Here is a 19,478-nt window from a genome sequence, read left to right as displayed (position 1 = left end):
AAACTTCCCGTTTTGCCCTCTGCGGGGCTCTCTGGGCAAGGCTGACACTGCAGCTGGCATTGGGCAGCCCCTTCCCTTTTGGGTCTTCCTGGATGAGGTCAGATCTCCGTGGTGGATGGACAGGGGTCTGCACTATTACTCGGCTCCTCTGCTCTCTCCGCAGATAAGCAACGCCATCCTCATCATCTTTGTCAGCTACTTTGGCAGCCGGGTGCACCGTCCACGGCTGATTGGCATCGGGGGTCTCCTGCTGGCTGCAGGAGCCTTTGTCCTCACCCTCCCACACTTCCTCTCGGAGCCCTACCAGTACACCTTGGCCAGCGTTGGTGAGTGGCCTCCAACCCCAGCCTCAAGGGGAGCTCAGCACCTCACAAAATTAGTGGGGATGCTCTTGGGGCAGTGGATATGATTCTGGGCCATGTTGCCCTCTTCCAGCAGAAAGTTCTTTTGGCTTTTATTATTTTGTTTCTCTCCAAAGCACATCTGAAGCTCAGAATGCTTGTTGAGGAAAGAATATGCACCCGTGGCTCACCTGCTGCCCTTTCCTGTGCTTCATGCCAGGGGTGACCCAAGTTCCACCTGCCTGGGGAGACTTGGGAGCAGTGCCCACAAGGGGGCATTGATCATGATGAGATCTGTGAATTTCCTTGATGCTTACCTAATTATAGCACTTGCTGACATTTGTACATTCTTTCATAATTCTTTAGGTTATAATGTACTTACACTCTGATCTAATTGATCACGTTCACTATGTTGAGTCTACCAGTCCTTGAAGGTGCCAAGAGCTTGCCTCACTATTGCTTTTATGTTTAAGACTTAACATTGACCTGTCTTAACAGACTCAAAGTTCATGAATGTCTCTGTTCTCCAGGAGAACAAACTAAGGCTTCTAGCATGTTTTAATGCTCATCATCCTCTTCCAGCTTCCATTTTATTGTTGACCAGTATTTTAGTTCCACCTGTCTTTAACCTCCCCACAGTGGTCATTACTATCAAATATTATCAAACTGCTATTTATAGATAAGTCAGTGCTTATTTATATGTATCTACAAGTTTACTGGTTTCTCGTTGGTTCCTGCATCTCACCCACCCTGTTGATTCCATTTTCTTTTTCTTGAAGGGTATCTGTTAGTGTTACTTCAGGTGGTACCATGAGTGAGAAAATCTCCAAGTATTTGTCTGAAAATGCCTCAATTTTATCCTTGCTCTTGAATTATAGTTTGGCTTCTATTTAAACAAGATTTTAAGTTAATAGGTATTTCTTCTTAGCACTTCAAAGTTACCATGCCTCTGTCTTCTGGCATTTCTTGATGGTGTTGGGACTTTTCCATCAGTCTAATGATCATCTTTTATAAGGTATCCTATATTTTCTGTCTCCAATTGTATTTTAGATTTTCTTTCTTCTCTATTATTTCATGTGCCTACCCTGTCTGAGTATGGGTTAATTTTTACACATCTGTTTAGAAGTTCATGTGCTAAATCTTTTGAAAATTAAGGTATGTATATTTTTAATTTTGAAAACTTCTCAGCCAAACATACTCCTAATATTGCACACCCCCATTTTCCTCATCCTTTCCTCTAACCTCTTTTTATTTATGTACTCAACATTTCAATTTCTGGCCTTCTTATTTCTTAACCTTTTTTTCATCATTTTCTGTGCTTTGTGCTGCATCCTGGACAATTTCCTTAAAATACATCTTTCTGTTCACTTAGTTTCTCTCCTGCTTTGTTAATAGGTGTCAGACCAGTCCTTTACATTGAAAATTTTAAGAGCACTATATATTTTGCTAATTTCTAAAAATTCTTACGATAGTTTCCCAAATACGTCTGTCCTATGTTCATGGTTTCTTGGTGTTTCCTTATGATTTCTATCTTTTCTTTGATGTCTTCAACTATTTTAAATACATTTATTTTATAATCTTTTCCAGATTGCTCTGTTAGCTCAAGTTTCGAGAATATTAGTACCCCCCAATGTTTTGTGTCTGCTTTCTGTTATTTGTGGTGGATTATTTCCTTGTGTGTTCTATAATGTTTGACCAAGAGCCATTTGCAGTGGAATTTTTTTCCCCTGTAGAAATTTTATGTGGTCTGGTTTTGGAAAAAGCCTGATGGAGTGGCTTAGCATTTATATTTCCTGGGCACCCTGGAAACATTACCACTTTGGAGCTAATTTTATGTTAATGTATTGACTTGGGATGAATTTGCACTTGTTTTAAGTGCTGTAGGAAGTGACTGTAGGTTTGTGATGAGTAGCTGTGAAGGGCCCAGTCCCTTTACAGGAAGGGACTCATCCTTAGTCTACTGTATTGGAGTTGAAAGTGTGCAAGGATGAGTCACCCAGGCATATGCTGAGGAAGTAATTGATTCTGGTTTGCTCAAATGCCAGGCTCTTTTATTGAAGTCAGATGTATAGACCAGGTCTGAGAGAGGAATCGTTAGATTGATAGAGGGAGGAGACTGCTTTATAGACTGTAAGACCAATAGTACACAAAGAAAAGTAGTTGGAATGGGAAAAGAAGGGCAGGGGCGGGGATGTCTAATGATGTCTGCTGGGCTCTGCTCATGGAAATCTTTTTCCCGTCTCTTTATAAATACCCAGTTACTTCTTATAAATGTGTCGTGGCTTTAGATCTATTGGGACTGTGTGAGGATGAGCCCTGCTTCAGGTGGGCAGGGGTGAGAACAGACCCGAGCCTAGGGGCCCTACCGTGCACTTTCTTCCCCTAGGTCTAACTTTGAAAAATTCTAGACAAGAAGTTTGAGGCCAGCTTGGAAGGAGAGTCAGTAGTTGTTGGCCATCTTCTCAGAGGCCAGCCCAGCTGCACTGTTGTCCCTCCAGATGCATGGTCCCTGCCCTTCCCCTTCCTCTACCCTGTGAAGACTGGGCTAATGGGCTCAGCAAGGGAGCCTGGGGCACTGGGGCCAGGCATACATCATGGCCTGCCAGGTGGGAGGACACCCTGCCAAGGGCACCTCGTGGCCTGCTCAACCTGGCAAGTCAGCTCTCCACAGCCTGGGCCCACATCCCAGCACATTTCCTTCCCATAGAAAACCCTTACTCTGATCCTTGTCAAAGATGGTCAGATTGGGTTCAGCCTACCATAGTCCTCCCAGCTCCGAGGGAAACCTTGTGCCTTTCTAGCCTTGCCCTCAGCGCTCTTAGCTAAAATTTACCACAGTTTACCTCTCAGGGTTCTGGGGGCAGGGAGACATAGGCCTCGGGAGTAGACTATTTTGTAGTTATTGCTCAGTTTATTTGTGCAATTTTTAATTGCAAAAATAGGGCATAGCAGTCTCCCTCCGTCTGGCCTGAATCAGAGCAATGGCTGGAAGTGTTCACAACTGAGCTGCCTTCAGGGCATCTTCCCAGAGCCAGGGGTGGGATGGGGAGGACTGTGGTCTAGGAGCCTCATCCCTGAGATCATACTGGGGCTGTACACTGGGTACCAGGGCAGAGTGGGACTGTGCTATGCCTATATGTGCAATTAAAAATATTCATAAAGCCTTCTTTCATGGGAAAAGCTTGAAATGTGACTCCTACTTCACATGTATTCCTTTGGAAACTAGATTTGAAATATGCAAGGTTGGCAGGAACAAATGCTTTCATCAGCTTTACCACCCTCACTGGTGACATGAATCTGAATTGTCCTCAGGAACCAGGCAGTCCTGGGTCTGAGTCTGGGCTTTCAGACTTCCTAATGGCCTGGCACTGGGCTGCTTCCTCCCTGCTCCGAATCTTAGTTCCGCCCTGAGGGTCTGAAATAGATCCTTCCCTGTAGGGCTGTGAGGGCTGAGAAGATGAACGCTGAGAAGTTAGCCTAGTGTCGGCATATACAGTAATCATTAAGTGGTGGAGCTGAGAAGTTAGCCTAGTGTCGGCATATACAGTAATCATTAAGTGGTGGCTCTTTTTCCCCATGATGATGAGTAAACTAATAGATACTCCAGATTCCAGATGAGAAGGCACCTTCCTTCCAGTAAAGAGCCAGAGTCTGACTGCTCTTGGCTATGGGTTGGGCAGCCTGGGGGCATCTGAAGGTAGATTCTCTCTGGTCCCCACCACAGGCCTCTTTTCTGGCCCAGATCAGGGCCCTCCTTGTCATGGTCCTGCTGTAGCCTCCCCCATGAGTCTGTGGGATTTCTCTTGGTGGAAGCTTATTCTGCTGTTGGACCTTCTTGCCAGATGTTCATGTGGGTTCAGCCTGGTGTGATGGGTGGAAAATGGACCTTGGCATTCGAATCCCAGCTTGGCCAATGACTTGCCAAGTCTCCTCAGGCAAGCTACTTCACCTTTCTGAACTTGTTTCCTTACCTATAAAATGAGAACAATAATACTTTCACTCAGAGTGTTCAGAGAGTAAAATTAAAATGAAATAATATAAGTAAAGTGGCCAACCCTGTTAGCTATTCAGCACACTTGTATTTGCCTGACTTTGTTGTGGTATTTGAAATCTGTTACTTGTAAGTCATGGCCCCCAGACTTATGTCCTGTGTTCATTGCTGATTTCTTCCCCTTGGAGTAAAGCTGCTCCAGAAATGAACATGGGAAATGAAGAGTAACTATGTGTTTTAGGAAAAAAAAAAAATAAATAAAAGGAAGGGCTGAACATTGTGGGAATCATGGAGACCTTTAACAACTAATTGCTAATTTTAAAAAGGCCATGAAGACATTTATGGATGTTTAGATTTTCTAAATGTCAGTGGGGTCCGGAAATGTGCCCTGGCGCCTTTAGAGAAAAGGCTGGCTACCTAGCCAAAACCTCCAGGACCACTTCTGGAAGGCGCAGGGGTTCTCTTATGTGGGAAACAGGCCAAAGCAGACCAGTTCTCCTGAGAGATAAGAGAAGGGACTTCGGAAACCAGTGTCTGGCAGGACTAGGTGTAACCTGGAAAGACCCTGCAGCCAAGTCCAGAGGGAAGTCTGCCCACACACAGACAATGGAAGCCTCCGAGGGGAAGCTTCCTGGAGGTTGGGGGAGGGAGGATGGGAGTGTATTTTTGGAGTAGTTGAGAAAAGAAAGGGAAGAGCCACTTTCCAGTCCTTTATTCCTGAAATTGCCAGCCCTCACCCATGCTCACTCATCCAAGGGCCTCTCCAAAAAAGAGGGTGGTGGGAAGGCATTGGCCAGGAAGCCTTGGAATTCTGAGTGGCTGTGTTCCTTCCTCAGTGGACTGAGTGGGGAGCATGCAGCACCCCAGTTTCCAGAGCCGAATCCATTCCCTGAACTCTGTGAGCCACACAGAGTCCTCCTTCAATGGTGGGAACCCCTCAGAACAGCAGCACCCAGCTGTGGTGTGATGTAGGTGTGCCACAGAGCCCTGGGGGGAGTGAAGGGCACATGGTGTGAAGGATGGTGCGAGTGTTTTCAGGGCACCTGTGCGTGGGTGTGTGTGTGTGAGGGAGGTGTTTCTGTACATGGGAAGTTGAGTGTACAAGGAAGTATGTGGATGTGGAGGGGAGGAAGACATATGTGGAGATGGGGGAACAAGGTGAAGCATTGGGGTGGGAGGTGTGTGAGCAGAAAGTGCGTGGGGTGTGTGGGTGGGGCTGAGGAGGTGGGGTGGGGTGCACTTGAGGGGCAAAGTGTGTGGGTGAAGGGGTGTGGAGGAGTGGTGCATGGGAGGTGGGGTGTGCGTGAGGGAAAGAGGGGGTACATGGGAGGTGGGGTGCATATGAGGTAAAGTGTATAGGTGGAGGGGTGTGGGGATGGGGACGAGTGTGAGGGGAATGTAGGGGTGCATGGGGGTGTGAGGGTGCATGTGAGGGGACGTGGGAGGTGGTCAAGGGTGAGGTGAGCATGCGTGAAAGACAGAAGAGAAGTCGAGTGTGCTGGTGGGGAGTGACTGGGTGGCCAGTCCTGTGGTAGTTGCACAACCTGGCTGATGGATCTATTTAACCTGAAAAGGAAGAGAAAACAAACAAATAACGTGTGTGTTATTAATTTAACTCAGAGGAAAATAGCCCTGAACAGATAGATGAGCAGAACAAAATTTAATGAGGTTTGATGTGGAACATGTTTTAAATGCACAGTGTAGAGAAGAATGGAAATCAACTTGGAGAGATGATAGAAAACACTAAGCTGCTGTGTGGCTCCTCCTCTAGGGAAGGCCGGAGGAACCAGGAATGGACTCTGACAGAGCTGCTCGCACTGTGGCCGTGGCGGGGCTGCGACTCTGAAGGCCTGAGCAATGATAGAAAAGGCTCTTCAGGCTCTTTTCTGTAGGCAAATCACACTCCCTTTCTGACGGGCTTGGACCCCTGGTCTCCTGATGTCAAGCTCAGGCCCCAAGCTCTGCTGCCCCCATCTGCTCCTCAGGCATGTCTAGTCATTTCCCTTGCTCAGCATTCTGGGAGGCTGAAGCGAGTGGATCACCTGAACTCACAGGTTCGAGACTAACCTGAGCCAGAGCAAGACCCCATCTCTAAAAATTAGCCGGGCATTGTGGTGGGTGCCTGTTGTCCCAACTGCTTGGAAGGCTGAGGCAAGAGGATCACTTGAACCTAAGAGTTTGAAGTTGCTGTGAGCTATGATGCCATGGCACTCTACCAAGGGTGACCAAGTGAGACTCTGTCTAAAAAAAAAAAAAAAAAAAAGCCAGGTGTTGTGCCTGGCACCTGTAGTCCCAATGACTCAGGAGGCTGAGGCAGGAGAATCTCTTTAGCCCAAGAGTGGGCGGTTGCTGCGAGCTGTGATGCCACGGCACTCTATCTGGGAACGGTGAAGTGAGACTCTGTTTTAAAAAGAAAAAAAAAAAGAAACCACTGATATTCTCTGCAAGAGAACGTTGGGCTCCCCCCTCCTCCTGTGGCTCCAAATTTCAAATGGGAATCACTGGCACAATGTGGGCAGTGGGCTCCTACCAGGAGGTGGGAGAGGGACCAGGGCAGCTTCTTTGTCTCAGGAACAAAAGGATTTTTCAGAATTCGGGGCCTGGACTGGCTATAGTCAGAGGGGCAGAAATCTAAAGGGAGGAGCAAGCAACGAAAAGTCAGCACCCCAGGGGACTAACTCACAAACTAGGACCTCAGAGGTCACCTGAGGGGGCTGGCTGGTGCTCTGGGGTGTTTTGTGGAGCCCCTTCCTGGCCCCTTCCCAGCCCAGGGGTAGAGTGAGGAGAGGTCTGAGCAGGGCAGCTCTGGACCCCATACCCCGACCCCCTACCTGGTGACAAGAGATCGCCTATTGTCTGTTTCACACATTGCGCTTTCCCACGACCACTGGTCACAGAAAGATTTGATGGCTGACGTGTTTGAAAACCATGGGACTAGACCAGGGCCAAGAAACATTTTCCATAAAGGACTAGGTAGTAAATATTTTAGGCTTTCAGACCATAAGGTCTCTGAATGTTCAGCTCCACCATAGTAACACAGAAGTTCCCATTAACGATAGAGAAAGCAAGTGAGTGTGACTGTGTTCCCCTAAAATTGATTGTCAACAACAGGCTGGGGGCTGAATTTAGCCCACAGATTGTAGTTTGCCAGTCCCTGGACGAGGCAGTTTTCAAGACCTCTGCCAGGCCCACTGGCCCTGCCTTTTCTCCCATTCTTCTCTCTCACTCCCTGAATTCTGTCTACCTATACTCTACTCCGTCAGAACCATCCAGAACCAGCCCATCAGTCCATGCGAACACCGTCACAGAACCCCAGAGTCTTTGCTTCATTAGCTGCAGTCCTTCCCTCTTCCCAGGGAGGTAAGGCTTCAGGAGGAAGCCAGAGGGGGATCCTCTCCGGATCTGAGAGTCCTCATCAATGCCGGTGAATTGTGAACTGTGGTCAAAACCAGGTCTCATCCTTCCATCTGCTGCCTGGCTGAATTCTTTGACAGAGTAAAGCTTCACGTTTTATACCCGTAAGAATCATTCCCTTTGGTTGGAACCCCTGTTTATAGCCTTGGCTCTGACTTTCAGTTTTTAACCTTTGGACTGTCTGATCAGCCGTCCCTCCCAGCTTCGTGTCACTCATGTTCTCACCAATTTGTAAGCTCTTTCTCTGCTTTTGCCCAAGTCCATGACCATAGTACTGAATGGCGCACTTAGGGCAGCCTTCTCTCTTCTCTCCAGGTGATGCTGGCCCTTGGCACCTGAGCTGGACATGCTTTGAGTCAGTTATCCCCTTAGGACTCTCCAGCCACGTGTCCCTATCTGTCTAGCAGGATATCATGACAGGCCTTGTCAAAAAGCCAAATAACAGTCAAATAACACCATGTTATGGCTTCCTGGTTTAGGAGACCCATTAACAATGAAGTTGGTTTGGCATGACTGACTAGCTTTGGATGAACTTGTGTTGGCTCAGCTAATAGCTTTTTTTTTTCCTTCAAAGAGCTTCTCATCAGCCCGTTGAGTAAATTTATGAACAATAAGCTCCGTCTCACATCCAATGGGGATGTGCTAATTAAGTTTACATTTCTTTGGATATTAAAATTAATGGCTCTGAGCTGCATTCTGCTCTCTGAGGTGTATCCTCCTTCTTTCCCTCCACTAAAGAACCAGCTTTGAGGATGAGCCAAGCCAGGTGCTTCTCAGAGAGCTGGGGCGTGTGCTGGGGTGTGTGCAGGGCTGCAGGGGTGTGGGCAGTGGGGAGGGAGAAAGCCCCCAGCCGGCGGTGTAGTACCCAGACTTGCTGGGCACACTCAGTGAGTCTGCCCTCTGCCACCACCTTGATATAGGTGGGCATTTTCCCCAAGGCCATTAGTGCCTGGGTGGCAGTGTGAGCCTCAGTCCTGGAAAAACACAGTCTTGAGAATGAGGAAGAACAATTCCCTCTTTCCCCTTCCCAGAACTCTTTCTTTCTCTCCACGGATATAAACTTGTCTAAGCACATCTGCTTGCCTCTAGACTACCTTGTTATAACCCATCCCTAGCTGGTGATTGGCACTGATCTCACTGGTCTCTAGTTTCTGGTTCAAGTCCCCAGATTCTTAAAAGCCTGGGCAATACTGCCTGTCTCTAAGCTTCTGCCATTTCCCTCATCCATTTGAGTCTCTCACAATTATTCATCTTTTTTTTTTTTTTTGAAACAGAGTCTCAATTTGTCACCCTTGGTCCCTTGGTAGAGTTCTGGGGCATCATAGCTCACAGCAACCTCAAACTCTTGGGCTCAAGTGATTCTCTTGCCTCAGCCTCCCAAGTAGCTGGGACTATAGGCGCCCACCACAATGCTGGCTATTTTTTTTTTTTTGTGGTTTTTGGCCGGGGCTAGGTTTGAACCCGCCACCTCTGGCATATGGGACCGGCACCCTAATCCTTGAGCCACAGGTGCCGCCCAATGCTGGCTATTTTTAGAGACGAGGTCTCATTCTGGCTCAGGCTGGTCTCGAACTCCTGAGCTTGGGCAATCCACCTGCCTTAGCCTCCCAGAGTGCTAGGATTACAGGTGTGAGACACTGCACCTGGCCTATTCATCTCTTTCGATGAACATCGGTATATTGTATAATCACTATGTCCCACGATACAATATACTCATTATTTTTAGTTTTCATAAGAATATTGCAAGGTAGGTACTATTATATCCATTTTGGAGATGAGGCCACTGAGGTTCAGAAAGGCCCCTGACTAGTGAACGGGAGAAGCAAGATTGAACCCAATCTGGCTTCAAGGTGTGAATATCTTCCATTGCCCCATGATATATCCCAGACTGTTGGTCCAACTCTCTTTCTTTCTGCTGGGGCAAAAGTTATGTTCTCCCATTTCCCAAGATGAAACTTGCCCATAGAAATGGGCTTGCCCATAGAAATCATTTTATAAATAGAGGCTTAGTTTAGTTGGAATAGAACACATACTATTATAGGAGCATTATGGATTAAGTAGGCTTTGTGGACTCCAATCATTTCTGGTTTGAAAACACTCCAATTTGTAAATGACTGAGATCTCAAGTCACGAGTGAATTTGAGACAGTCTGTTCCAGGCCTATGATGGCTGTTGCCAGAGTTTTGGGAAGAACTGTAGAGTAGCTGAATTAAGAGGATGAGGAAATGAGTCCTTCAGAGTGGAGCACTCTGAATGTGGTTTCAGGACTTATGCTGATAGCTCAAGGGCTTGGCACCTTGGCTGTGCTTCCAGAGAACTTTCTGGAAGCACCCCTGCCTTTCCTACTTGTTCTTTGATGGATTGCTTCTGAAGTTTGAAACTCTCTAACCACTTCCCCATTGGAGCTCCTCAAGCACAAGCTCCCAAATGATAGCCCTGTACCCTTCTGAGCAGGGAGGAAGTGAGTGGCTCTCAAGAGTCATGACTTGAAGGGGAGAGAACTCACTGCTGCCCTCTTTCCTGCCAGAATGCTCCACTTCACTCTACAGAATGACTAGTCAAAGAGAAGTCCCACTTGCCATGGCCTTCTGGCGTTGATCCCTCTATGGTTCTCTCCTGCCCCAGATCCAGACCTTTCTGCAGAGGTCTCCTATTACACCCTCAACAGCCTTCCAGTTGGCCTCAGCATGTCCATCCCAAAGGGTGGAAAGGAGCCTGGGAACATATGGCCTTGAGCAACAGAATGACTTAGACCTTGGTCTCCCCCAGATCTGCCCCACTGCTGTGTATGCCACTTTAGGGAGGTAGACTATCCTGACATAGAGTCCCTTACGTTTCCAAACCTACTCAGGGGCCCAGAAATTAGAGATGAAACTCTGTGTATTTAAATTGTGGGATGAGTCAGAAGTTGGCTCACGTACCAGTGGGGTGGGGATGGGGGAGCTGAAGGAGGGAAAAGTTCCTGGCCTGTTTCTAGTTAGCATTGCACAGCTCCGTATAACTAGCAAAGCCAGGCCTCTGGTGTCCTCCGGGAAAAAGAACGTACTCTGATGAACTCAAGCCTTCCAGAAGGCTGCCTTAGGAAAGATGAGAAACAAACTGATATCCAGCTAATGCACAGAATCCCCTCCCCTCCTTCCTCCAGACCCCTCCAAGACAGAGGCAGGCAGCTGTGGGTGGGCGGGTGGCTTCCAGGGGCTGTGGTTGCTGGAAAAGGCAGGCATGCTCTGGCCTTATAACAGGATTTGACATGTGGGAAGGGCAGAGCAGCATCCTCTGAGGAGGGCAATGTGCTTCTGTAAGGTAAAGGGAGAGTAGCCAGGTACAGGGCCTTTGCTAGAGTACCCAAGAAACAGTGAGAGGTTGCTTTTGCTTCTATCATGTGGACCCCAGCTCTTGAGAAAAGCTGGGGCCCCTGTTCCAGGGAGGAGAGTTATGAAGGGGAGCAAAGAAAGCCAAGCCCCCAAGTTCTGCCTACCAGGGGCTGTCCACCTGTCAATGTCCTTAGAATGCAGGCCCCCCAGATGGGCCTGATGCAAGGTTTTTTCTTCCCATTCTTCCTACTCATCGGTCCATGTGCACTTATTTTTATGAGAAAAGTCCAATGTTTTCAATTTTAGAAGACTCCATTCCCACCAGAGTGAGCTGGACAGGGCCACCCTACTGCTGCCCAGGGGTTCCCGGGAGTGAGTTTTGGGGAAGGCCATACTACATATGACTCTAACATAAACACCTGTCCCCATGCAAGGCCAGGGAGCCCAGGGTCCTGTCAGCAGCCCTGCTCTTCCTGGCTGTCTTTGGGAACTTTTCTGAGAGCAGTGCTGTCTGGGGTTGTAGTTAACTGCTGTACCCTTTTTGTACATGTTAGACCTTGATCTGGGATGGATTTGGCATAAGGAAAAGAGAGTTTGTTGGGAGACCTTGAATCAACTTGGAATGAGAATAGGCAAAGAGAAGCTCGAGTAGACTTGGATGAATGGGCCAATTGATTATTTTTTAAAAATACATACTTTTAATAAAACTGCTTTCTGACATGTAATCTGACATTTCTAAAGTTAGTAGTAATAGTTAAACCATCCTCAGAAAGTTTTCCTCCTGGATGCTTTACAAAGTGAAACTTCACAAGGATTTAGGGGGCATTGTTATGCCAATGCTACCTGCCATGGGAAGACTCAACAAGCCAGTCAACAGTTTTAGTCTTTGTTGACCATTAAATGTCCCCCAGGAAAGGATTTTGCCAGCAAAGTCATCCACAGTGTTCTAATAAATGTGAATTTAGGCATATGAGAGTTAGCGAAATCAAGAAGTAGCACTCTTAAAAGAAACATATTCTCTGGCCCTTTGTTTTCCCAGGGGTGATTCTCGTGGCCTCCTCTCCTACAGCAGCCTGGCCTGTGTCTTGTACACACATACACTCTAGGCTGTGCATGAACCATCCAGGCCACCACCAAGTGGCCAGCACTCCTGTCCCCACACCACACTCCAGCGGCCTCATCTGTTTAACCACCTCATCAGCTCTAGACAGGTCAGCTCCCCTCCTTACCTGCAGGCTTTGAACATTGATCTTCATCTTTTTGGTTGGTTTCTTTTTATCTTTTTATTTATTTATTTATTTTGAGGCAGAGTCTCAAGTTTTCACCCTGGGTAGAGTGCCATGGTATCACAGCTCACAGCAACCTCAAACACGTGGGCTTAAGCGATTCTCTTGCCTCAGCCTCCCAAGTAGCTGGGACTATAGACACCTGCCACAAGGCCTGACTATTTTTTTTGTTGCAGTTGTCATTGTTGTTTAGCTGGCCCAGGCCCCATCTGAACCCGCCAGCCTTGCTGTATGTGGCCAGCACCCTACCCACTGAGCTATGGGCGCCGCCCCTGGGGTTTTCCTTAGGACACAATCCAGGCCCCTTCCCAGGAGGCACAACCATGCCCTCCTCACCCTGGCTGTACCTGTGCACCAACCACACTGAACTTCACTGGGTGTTACAAAGTGTGCCCCTGCTCTGCCCCTCCACGTGCCGTTTCTCCCTTCTTCTCTAACTGTCCTATCCCCACCCTTATCTTTGCTCTCCACCTATCAGTCCTTCTCAGTTCAGAGACCACTTTCTCCAGAAATGGCTTTCCCAATCCTCCCCCGACAAATCTGTGTTTGGTGCTGCTTTCACAGGCTCCCTGCCTTCCTGTCCCAGCGTAGCATGTAACAGGCATCATATTTTTTAGATTGTGGTAAAACATCCATGACGTGAAATTTACCATTTAACCCTTTCTAAGCGTACAGTTCAGTGGCATTAAGCACATTCACAGCGTTGTGCAGCCGTCACCATCATCCATCTCCAGAGTGTTTTCAGCTTCCCAAACTGAAAGTCTGCACCCATGAAACACTCACTCTTTACTCCCTTCTCCCCCAGGCCCTGGAAACCACCATTCTACTTTTTGCTTCTATGAATTTGACTACTTTAGATAATGTGCATCAGTGAAATCAGACATTTGGGTCTAGCACATTCCACTTGCCGTGGTGTCCTCAAAGCTCATCTGTGTCGGAATTCTCTTTGTAAGGCCGAATGTTCTGCCCTTTGCAGCCATCCACCTGCTGAGGGTTATGGGCCTTGTTTCCACCTTTTAGCTATTCTGTGAATAATGGTGCTGTGGGTATGAGAGCACAAATACCTCTTCAAGTCTTTGTTTTCGATTCATTTGAGGAAATATCTAGATTGAATTGCTGAATCATATGCCAATTCTATTTTTTAAAATTTTAGCAGCTTGTCACCCTTGGTAGAGTGCTGTGGGGTCATAGCTCAAAGCAACCTCAAACTTTTGGGCTCAAGTGATTCTCTTGTCTGAGCCTCTGGAATAGCTGGGACTATAGGTGCCCACCACAGTGCTAGGCTAGTTTTAGAGACGTAGTCTCACTCTTGCTCAGGCAGGTTTCGAACTCCTGAACTCAAGCAATTCATCCTCCTCAGCCACTGTGCCCAACCCTGCCAATTCTCTTGTTAATATTTTGAGGAATCACCATTCTTTTTCCACATTAACCACACTATTTAACCTTCTTACCAGCAACGTGCAGGGGATCTAGTGTCTCCACTCCTTTGCCAGCACTTGTTTTCTGGTTTCTTGACAGTAGCCATTGTGATGGGTGCGAAGTGGTATCTCCTGGTGGTTTTGATTTGAGTGAGCAATATTGTTGCTTTTTTGGTTATTTGCATAGCACAGCAGATTGAAGGGCTCAAGCATAGTGACCACCCAGGGTCACCATTGGCCAAATAAACGAGGGACTAAAGAATGAATAAAAGTGGGTCGAGGTATCTTTCTAGGATTCAGCCTTCTCCTTTCCCTCTGTGAAGTAGGCATCATCCACACCACAGCAGAGCGGACAGCCCCTCGGGCCTGGGCATGGTCCTTCATTGGCTGAACAGAGGCCAAGTGTTTCACCTCCTCCCTAGTGTTGTCATTTACTTTAAGCTACTTCTGCATATAAGTGAGATCTGGCCCTTCCACCCCATGGCCTATGAGATGACACCCCACAGAGAACCTGTCACAGCCACAGGAATGGCTCGTTCACCCACAATTGCCAGTGACTATGCCCCTCTGGTCTTGGGGGAACTTAGACTTCATTTGTACTTCATTTCTTTGTACAACATGTACCTGAAATTTGTTCGAATTTTTGGAAAGAAATACTCATTTGAAAAGTGGCCCTTTAATTTATGGACTCAGAGTATCTACTGGCCCTTTAGAAACGCATCCGTGTGGTCAAAGTTGGCACAGAGAAGCTATCAGAGAAACACATGCGCAGATTTGTTCAGGTGACTGCATGGCTGTGTCAGGTCAGCTGGCTGTGCTGGGTCAGGTGCATATGTGTAAGTGCCTTCCTGGGGTAGGCAACTGGCTCAGCCCTCATTCCTGAACAGTCCCATTTGGTCTTGAGAAGAGCACAGGACCTTGGTTCCTGCTCATCCCTCACTCTAAAGACCAGCGCAGCCTGTGGTGTGGGAACAGCCATCCACCTGGGGCAGCAGATGCTCAGCCAATGATTAGTGAGCCAGACACTGACCACCTGGCCCAACAGCAGCCTCTCATCTGCTATGCTTGGCCCCTTCCTAGAATGCTCTGAAGTCCTTCAAAGTCAACATTACTGTCACAGGAAGCCATGGATTCAGGACTAGAACCTGGTCCCAGGCTTCCAGTGCAGGCCTTCCAACTTCTGTTGGCCTTGCCATATCATGGCCACCCAGACCTCCCCCTGGGATCCACATGAGTCTGCAGCACCACACCCATGTCTGGGTGTTAAATATGCGTCAGTGCTGATAGAAGGATTCCTGAGTGGGGTGGTGGGTGGGCCAGACAGCCCCTGTGGTCTCTCTCTTAACAGGAACATTTTACAGTTTTGTGCTTCCTGACTAAAGTGACTGTCTTAAGGAGACCCAGGCAGCATTACTGAGCCACACCAACTTCCTTCAAGAGGGCATGCACAGCCACCAGGCCTGCTGGCAGACCAGCAGGGCCTGAGTTCTCATGCCTGGGCCTCTTTTTGAAACCACAGCTTTCTAGCTCATTATTGACTCAGAAGAGATCTCCCTATCCATCCACCTTATGATCTCTGCCCAAGGGAAACTGAGGCTCAGAGAGATTTAGAAACTTGCTTCAGATCACACAGCTACCTAGGGATAAAACCAATTTCTTGACTTCCTATACTGTGTTTGTTTATTTTATCTTATTGTTCCAGATTACCTCAAAACTCCAAGTAGCCACCCCCCTTCCAGGAAACCTCCACCTGGGAGGAAGTAGGTATAAGGTCCCAGCCACCTCCAGGGGTCAGATAGCTCGAATGTTTGAAGGTGGCTAGGTATAGAGAAATGCTCCCAAACCTGTCAGTACATGGAAGTTTAAAATTTTTTGGTGTTGGGGGAGCCTGTAAATCATAGAAATCTATCATCCCACAGGGGAGATGGGGTGGTGGGTGGTTGGGGTAGGCAGACGAAGGCAGCCACACTTTGCAGGCCTAGAGCTTCACCCAGAAGGAAGAGCAACAGGGATGGGACAGAGAAACAAGAAATGGAAGAGATGTTATTAAATGTTATATTTATTTATTTGTGAAAACATACTCAATTTAAAAACTTTGTTTCCTTTAGAAAGTATCATGTGTTCATAATAAAAAATTAGAAAATACAATGAGTGCAAGAAAAGTTAGCACACTCACATCAATCCCAGAGAGAGCCACCATGGTCCAAAGGTTTCCTCTGCACGTTCAGTCAGGGCACATACACTTTATAAGTTAGGGATCATGTTCTTCTCCAAACTACTAGTTATGTTTGAAACTTCACAAGATGTCATAGCTGTCCTTCCATGTAAACAAGGCTGTGCTCTTACCCTAATTCATGACTCCACCGTGTGTTTAGGCCACTCCATTTGAATTCGGCATTGAAAGGCAGGATGGTGAGCATGGGATGGGAGGAGGAAGGCACAGCGAGTCCCTGGCTACTTGCTTGGGTGCTCCCTTCCCTGCATACAATTGGTGCCAGGTCTGGATTATCTTGACCAGACTCCCTTTGCTTTTCCTGGGACGGACCTTCCTGACCAATGGGGGAGCCCTCTGTGCCAGCAACTGTCAAATGTGTCCTATACAGACATGGTGTAGTGGGCAAGAACAGTGGGGCAAGCCTGGACAAGGTGTGTCCCTGGGGAGAGAGGAAAGGACGATGAAGAGGGCAGACACCCCCCCACCCCCGGCCCCGAGCCCTACCATCCAGGGCAGCTCTGAGTCCAATAGCACTGGACAGTGTGAGGGAAAGATCTAGTCTATGGCCCTCAGTTTTCCTCTCGGAGGGACTTAGGCCCACCTAGCTCAGGCCACACCCTCTGAGAGCACCACAGATGAGAATTAAACTGAGTCTCATTAGTGTTAAGTGAATAACCCAACGGAGTGAGGTGGGTGATGTCAGTGGTTTCCATTGACCTGAATGAGGCAGGAAGAAAAGGATCTCATGGAAAGGAGCCCTTGAGAACCCCTGAGCCCTGGAGAACCTCAGTGCTGATTGTTTAGTGTGAGCCGAATTAAAAACAGAGCCTTGGATGCGGCGAGAGGGCCACGGCCACAGGAGCCATAGTGCCCACAGGCCACAGCAGAATGTGGGATTCTCTCAGAAGGCCCATGAGGTGCAGCCTGACTCCTTTGGGTGTAGCCTCAGCTCCCCAGTCTGCAAGATGAGAGGTTGAATTGGCGGATCTCAAAGTCCCTTGAGCTTCAGAAGTTCCGTGGTTCTTGGCAGCTGCCCAGGTGTGGGAGGACCATGAGATGTCTTTGGCAGTAGGTCCTCCAGTGTGACTTGTGCTGCGCTCATTAAGGAGTGCAGGTTCTACGAGTCACGATCCAGGAGAGACGCGAGCCAGGCAGGAGGCGAACCCCTGCCTATGGCATAGAATGACCTCTGTCCTGCTGGAGAGAACCCATGAGCCCAGGGTCCCAGGGCTCAGCACAGGGTCGCTGGAGGTAGACAGCCTGGGTTTTGATCCTGGATCCCCCTTTTCCAGCTGGGTGACCTCCAGGGAAGAAGGTGCTGACCCCTCCCTGCCCGGCTCTGCATGGGGGCCTGCAGAGGAGAAAGCAAGGACACCCACAGAGAACCCTTCCTCTCCCACCTGAGAAGGCTGCTCCTGGGGTCCGGGAGCCCACACGCCACCTTTCTGTCCCTTTGTTTCTGGAGTGCCACCTCTGACCTGTTCAGCGAGAAAGGCCAGCTTTGGAGGCTGGTTTGGAAGCAGGGGACGGGACGGTGGAAGCCAGCATACGCTCTCATTGCAGGGAACAGCAGCCGCTTTCAGGCCGAGCTCTGTCAGAAGCATTGGCAGGACCTGCCCCCCAGTAAGTGCCAGAGCACCCCCCAGAATCCCCGGAAAGAGACAGGCAATATGTGGGGCCTGATGGTGGTCGCCCAGCTGCTGGCTGGCATCGGGACGGTGCCCATTCAGCCATTCGGGATCTCCTATGTGGACGACTTCGCAGAGCCCAACAACTCACCCTTGTACATCTGTGAGTCCCAGGCTTGGAGAGGAGTGTGTGGAGGGGCCAGGTCCTGATGTGGTACTTGCTGAGGTCCTGAGGGTTGAACGGAGGTCTGACCATCTTTGCCCACACCCCAGCAGAAAGCCCTGGAATGCCAGTTCTGTTACCTCCCAGCTGTGTGATCTTGGGCAAGTGGCTGAACCCCAGGGCCCCAGGTTCCTCACCTGCAGAACAGGGCTGATGTCACCTGTGCACTGGGTGGCTGTGAGGTCATATGAGATGATGTACATAACCACTTAGCCCATGTCAGGCACTGGGTACATCTAAAACCAAAGCAGCTACTGCTGCCGTCCAGTCCTCCAGGTGCAGGCCGGGATGCATGTCTCCTCCGAGCCATCCACTTCAGGGCAGGAGGGCTTCCAAGGAGCCCATGCAAAGCAGATAGCAGATGACCCTCTGAATGCCCAAATCCTTCCCGTAGAATAAGCCACACTGAGCATCCTCAGGAACTATGGCCGAGACCAGACAGACCATACCCTCAGGCACCATGAGCTCCCACCAGGGCCACCAGCATCCCATCTTCAGGGACTTTCACCCATCAACATAATCCTGGGCTGGCCTTTTGTAATTACCATCAAGGCCATTTCCTTCCTGGCGAGAGCAGATCTCACTGGCAGTTGTTTGAAGGAGAAACAGCCTTGCTTCTGCATGTCTTGGGATCCTACGTGGTTGGGGTGGGCAGAGGAACGCAGCTTTGCCTGTAGGAGATACCCTAGGTGTGAGCTTGTCAGGGCTAGGGAACAGATGGGGCGATAGCTCGGCTCAGCTTGGGAACCTGGGGCTGTGGAGCCCCTTCAATCTCCCTTAGCCTCCTTTCTTCCTCCTGGCTTCCATCCCCAGCCATCTTATTTGCCATCTCTGTATTTGGACCGGCTTTTGGGTACCTGCTGGGCTCTGTCATGCTGCAGATCTTCGTGGACTATGGCAGGGTGGACACAGGTGAGTGTGTGCCGGGGACACCTATCCCCATCCCCAGTTCCACCATGCAGCCCCCTGCCCCCATCCAACCAGGGCAGAGAATGGAGCTTCGGCTCCACATGCCCACTGCCCCTCCTCAGGCACTCACTCAGCCCTGGTTCCTCAGACAGCAGGGAGTCGACAGGTGTACCTCTTCTCACAGGGCCCGCGCCTGCCGTGGGAAGGAGCTGCTACAGCGACACACTTTCTGCCCCTAAGGAGCTCGCAGCAAGAAGCCTCTTAAAACAGTGGTTCTCCATCTGTGGGTTGCGAACCCTTTGTAACAATGAAAATACGTCCTGCATATCAGATATTTATATTACGATTCATAACAGTAGCAAAATTACAGTTATGAAGTAGCAATGAAAATAATTTTATGGTTGGGGGTCACCATGACATGAGGAACTGTATTAAAGGGTCCCAGCTTTAGGAGGCATTAGGAAGGTTGAGAACTACTGCTTAAGACCTAGGGCAGGGCCTCAGGCGTTGCCACACACCTGCCCATCGTGGTGGTGGCATTAAAAATATTCTCGTAGCTCTTTGAATCCAAGATGTTGCTGGAGGTTTTTTGTTTTGTTTTTAAGATTTAGTAAGTGCTGTTCGAAGAAAAAAGGAATACTCTAATACACACCCTGGATGACTGACTCACACTGGAAGGGCTTACATGGGGTTCACTGTGTGGGCACCGCCTGTGTCTCATGCTGGTCCCACTTCTTAC

At 48.8% G+C, this 19,478-nt stretch overlaps 1 protein-coding gene across 1 annotated transcript in view; it reads left to right on the top strand.

The window, feature by feature from the left end:
- Positions 1-19,478, top strand: part of SLCO2A1 (solute carrier organic anion transporter family member 2A1) — a 78,799-nt gene that overhangs the window by 38,989 nt on the left and 20,332 nt on the right. Inside the window, exons 3-5 of the mRNA XM_053600688.1 lie at positions 164-326; positions 17,543-17,770; positions 18,644-18,742. Coding sequence (XP_053456663.1) covers positions 164-326; positions 17,543-17,770; positions 18,644-18,742 — 490 coding nt within the window. The remainder of the gene's footprint in view (positions 1-163; positions 327-17,542; positions 17,771-18,643; positions 18,743-19,478) is intronic.

This window comes from Nycticebus coucang, chromosome 8 (assembly GCF_027406575.1).
Source record: "Nycticebus coucang isolate mNycCou1 chromosome 8, mNycCou1.pri, whole genome shotgun sequence".
Lineage (NCBI taxonomy): Eukaryota > Metazoa > Chordata > Mammalia > Primates > Lorisidae > Nycticebus > Nycticebus coucang.
Note: the sequence above shows the minus strand (reverse complement) of the source record. Positions and strands in the feature narration are given on the sequence as shown.